The sequence below is a fragment of the Triticum aestivum genome, chromosome 6B, assembly GCF_018294505.1.
Source record: "Triticum aestivum cultivar Chinese Spring chromosome 6B, IWGSC CS RefSeq v2.1, whole genome shotgun sequence".
Lineage (NCBI taxonomy): Eukaryota > Viridiplantae > Streptophyta > Magnoliopsida > Poales > Poaceae > Triticum > Triticum aestivum.
Window position 1 is genome coordinate 468,291,613 of NC_057810.1, and position 3,910 is coordinate 468,295,522.

Genomic DNA, 3,910 nt, shown 5'->3' on the forward strand with positions numbered 1-3,910 from the left:
CTGGTAGGCATCAGGCGCCTCAACACTTAGTAGAACAACATTGCTTTGACATATGGATCAAAACCTTTCCGAAAGCTAACAAGAAACTGGCACTTGTTGGGGTTTTTGCACTTTTTTGGTCTCTCTGGCGATGTAGAAACAATATAATCTTTGATCGAAAGAATTTTGTGGCCCTAAGATGCTTGTTAAACTAATGTGCAATTGGAGCAATGATTGGTCCGTGCTGGGAGCAAAGCTGGGGTAGCAAATGAGGCTTACCGCGCATCGCAGGGATGGAGACCTGGAGTTCGGCGGCTGGGCAACTGACGGGACCTAGAGCAGGAGCTCGCTGGCTTCTTCGTTTCGACGGCTGCCTATGCTGTTTCATACTTCTGTTCTAAAGTGATGTCTTTTGCATAGTTCATGTCTTAGACTCCTCTGAATTTGGGATCCTGCGTGATCCGGTAGACTCTTTAAGATTCGCATGGCCCTCGTGCCCCTGGTCTGTAATTTGTCTACACTGTCTCGACCCTGTCTTAGGTTCGAGTGTGTGCGTGGGTTTGTAGTTCCTTAAGGCCTGATGGTTTCAGTCATTTGAATCGGAGAGGGCGGCCTCACTTTTGATCTAAGAAAAAGAAGTGCCCCAACTGATTGAGCACAGGAGATTGTGTAGCCAACCCATCAACAGAGTGCAGAGCAGGGCTGAGTTGCAGTTCATTTCCCGCAAACATACAAATGAATACAGCATAAGATGCACAGGCTATTTCTTTTTCCTAAAATGAAAGAAAAATCGTCATTATTTCCAACGAGAGAAAATAATCAGTGTTGCTAGAATGAGCAAGACACCCCCTTGACTTGATCAAAGATTACAGAATCATGTTTTACTATATATTTCAACACTGAATTTGGGGCCTTGAATGCCTCGAGAAAACACATCACCAGACCAGAGTGCAGAACACAAAATTTTGCCAAGCATTTAGAGCCACAGTAGCAAAACAAGTTAACAGGTCAAGAGTATGTACATACACATGGAAACTTGCAAAAGAGACTAGCAGTACATCAGTCATAGATACATACAGTGAAATCAATCTTGTGCACATGTAACTTCCTGATTAAGCCTAGTGCTGCTATTCATTCAGTTATATCAAAGCAGAGTTTAGCTTCATCCCAGGGGCCATTGATTTCAAACTTGTACTCCTGAATCCTGATAAGCCAGTAGGGGCAAACAAGCGAGATGAAAACAACGAGAGCCAGCAGCAAAATGAAGAGCATTCGATGCAGCTGGTACGTGACGCCCAGGGTCATGACCATGAGAGCAGAGGAGAATATCAAATGGAGTCTACAGGAGTACTTCTTGATACAAAATGTGACCAGTGGCGCAAACAGGAAGACCTGCAATGAGAAGAGCATGATTGCAAAGACGTGCAGCCAAGACGGCAGGCGCGACGCCACAAGAACAGACGCCACTATCGACGCGTTCAAGGAGATGTTGCTGGTCAGCTTTGGGTTGTTGAGTGCACCTGGAGGCCTTATAGTGGAGCCAGAGTAGTCATGCAAGAAGAGATGAACCAGCAGAAGGAACACAGCAAGTGCCCAGATCGAATCTGAACTGATGGACCTGGTGAGGGTATGGCAGATTGGCGCCAGAACATAAAGGCCACTGGTGAAGAATGATATGTTGAGGACATACTTCAAGAGTAGATTCAGCGAGAATGGGCTGGTGGTGAGCAGGAGGACCAAGAACCCAACAAGCAGCAGACCAATGTCGAATTTCAAGAGAGTGATCTCGTCGATGGCCAAATTCAGCGTATGTGTCCATGTCGAAACCACAAGGGCGACGATGCAGAGATACTGGGAAATGGAGACTGAGTCGACCATCACCCTCAGGAAGTCCCTCTTGACGACATTGGCGTTCATGACCATCTCCTCCAGGAAGGAGTCGTCGGTGTAGTTATCATCGTAGCCTGGCTGCATGCCCCCATAGGCTACTTTTCTCCACTTTGTTCGACAAAGGGTCGGATTTCCGACGCCCTTCATGCCTCCTCGCTACCATGCCTTACCCATTGCCACCGGATTTGATCGAGCGATCGATCCAGATCGGGGTCCGGATTCGCGCCCCTGATTCGCCGTGGTCACTCGGCCATGCTGTCGCCGGAGTCCAAGGGAGCGCGCCGCAGGGGATATGCTTGGGTGGATGGCTGGGGCGGGGAGGCGGCGCGTCGGGAGAGCGTGAGGGCGCGGCGTGGAAGGAGCAGGCGGCGGCGGCAGCAGGGCAGGGAGGAGAATTGGGACGCGATGGTGGGGGAAGGCCGTGGCCGCTCACTGCAGGGCTGCCTCAAACTTTTTTTTTTTTTGCCTCCACCTAGCTGGCACGCTTAAGAGTTTGAGCGGCACTTTTTCCTTTTTCTTTTCCTTTTTTTTTGGCGCTGCTAGGCTTCCGCCGGCCGATGTTTACATATTATCTGCCGCCTTGATGGCCCTTGGATGCCCGAGCTGATAGTCATTTGATGTAGTGTCCGCCTTCCTGCAACAAACGCTCTGTTGCAGAAACAAGACTGCATGCCCACTCGTTACTTCCCACAACAAATGCTCTGTTGTAGAAACAAGACCGCATATGCCCACTCGTTACTTCCCGCAACAAACGCCCTGTTGCAAAGTGCATGCCACCTCGTTACTTCCTGCAACGAACGCTATGTTGCAGAAACAAGATCGTATGCCCACTCGTTACTTCCCGCAACAAACGCTCTGTTGCAGAAACACTCTGTTGTAGAAACAAGAGAAATTGCAGGCAACACCACCATTGCCACATCGGCCAAAAAATTAGGGAAGGGATCTCTGATCCGTACATGCTTGAGTTGTCGCCGGCCACCGCCGATCCCGAGCCAGTCGTCGACGCTACCGCGTTGGATAAGCCCTGGTCGCCCAATGCCTTGCATCGCCGCGTCCGCCGCCCTCCCAAATCCAACCGCTCACACTCCCAGCCACGCTGTTGCGCAATGAAAGACCCCTTCTGTTATCCTGTTGCAGGAATGGTTGTCCTGAAACAAGAGGTGAGTTGCAAGAAATGGACACGCCTCTAGTAGACACGGGAGTGCTCTCAACCGTCTGATAAAGTATAGATCGGACGGCCACGGAGCCGGCGGACTGGCGGGCGCGATCGGCCGACAGAAGGTAAGATTTCCCCCCCTTTTTTTATTTCTTAGAAACACATGTAACTTTACTTGTACTCGCGATCATTTGTTTGCAGGTACACTATCTTACTTTCATTTCATAACTTTGCGTATATTCACAGATATGAATATCTTCACTGTGAATTTGAAAATGTCGATTTGATATTAGTTATTTTCTAAATGATTATAAATGTCGAATAGAGCATGTGGTGAATAAGCGATGAATTTTACTAAAGTGTTGATTTTATAAGAGCTGTTTCTTGTGCGAGTGGGTTTTAGACGAAATGCGGATATAAAATTTTCTAAAGTGCTAGTTCTTTCGTTTCAAGAGAGTCCACACATCGTCCTGAACCGACATTCTTTTATTATTGGTACCAACGCGGTGTGGCCACTTATAATCAGTTGACATATGATTTTTTTGTACAACCTTTGCAAAACCGGTTTATGGGGGCTTCTGAAGGGAGATTCTTTAGGCCCTTCTTTTACGCATATGATGTTGTAATTTTTGTCAACTTGGGCATCGATGAGATGCTAGGCGTAAAAGAAGACATGCTTAACTTTTAAATGCTTTTGGTGACGCTAGTGGGTCGCTCACAATCCTGAAAAAGAAAGATTAGAAATTCTCTTGATTAGATGCTAGGCGGCCGACTTGCAAGAATGCTTCCCTTATTTTTTGGTAAAATTGAGATCTTAAAAGCTCAGAGTTTGGAAGGGAAGAAACATTGCTCGTGCTAGGAGAGTTATTCTTGCTAAGTCAAATC

The 3,910-nt window shown here is 47.6% G+C and overlaps 1 protein-coding gene across 1 annotated transcript; it reads right to left on the reverse strand.

The window, feature by feature from the left end:
• Positions 1-928: 928 nt before the first annotated feature.
• Positions 929-2,338, reverse strand: LOC123137504 (phosphatidylinositol N-acetylglucosaminyltransferase subunit C-like). The gene has a single exon (XM_044557292.1). The coding sequence runs from the start codon at positions 2,014-2,016 to the stop codon at positions 1,111-1,113; it is 906 nt and encodes a 301-aa protein (XP_044413227.1). The 5' UTR covers positions 2,017-2,338; the 3' UTR covers positions 929-1,110.
• Positions 2,339-3,910: the final 1,572 nt, after the last annotated feature.

What these genes read in the sequence shown, in the direction of transcription:
- LOC123137504 (XM_044557292.1), bottom strand. Translation starts at nt 2,016, where the DNA reads ATGAAGGGCGTCGGAAATCCGACCCTTTGTCGAACAAAGTGGAGAAAA.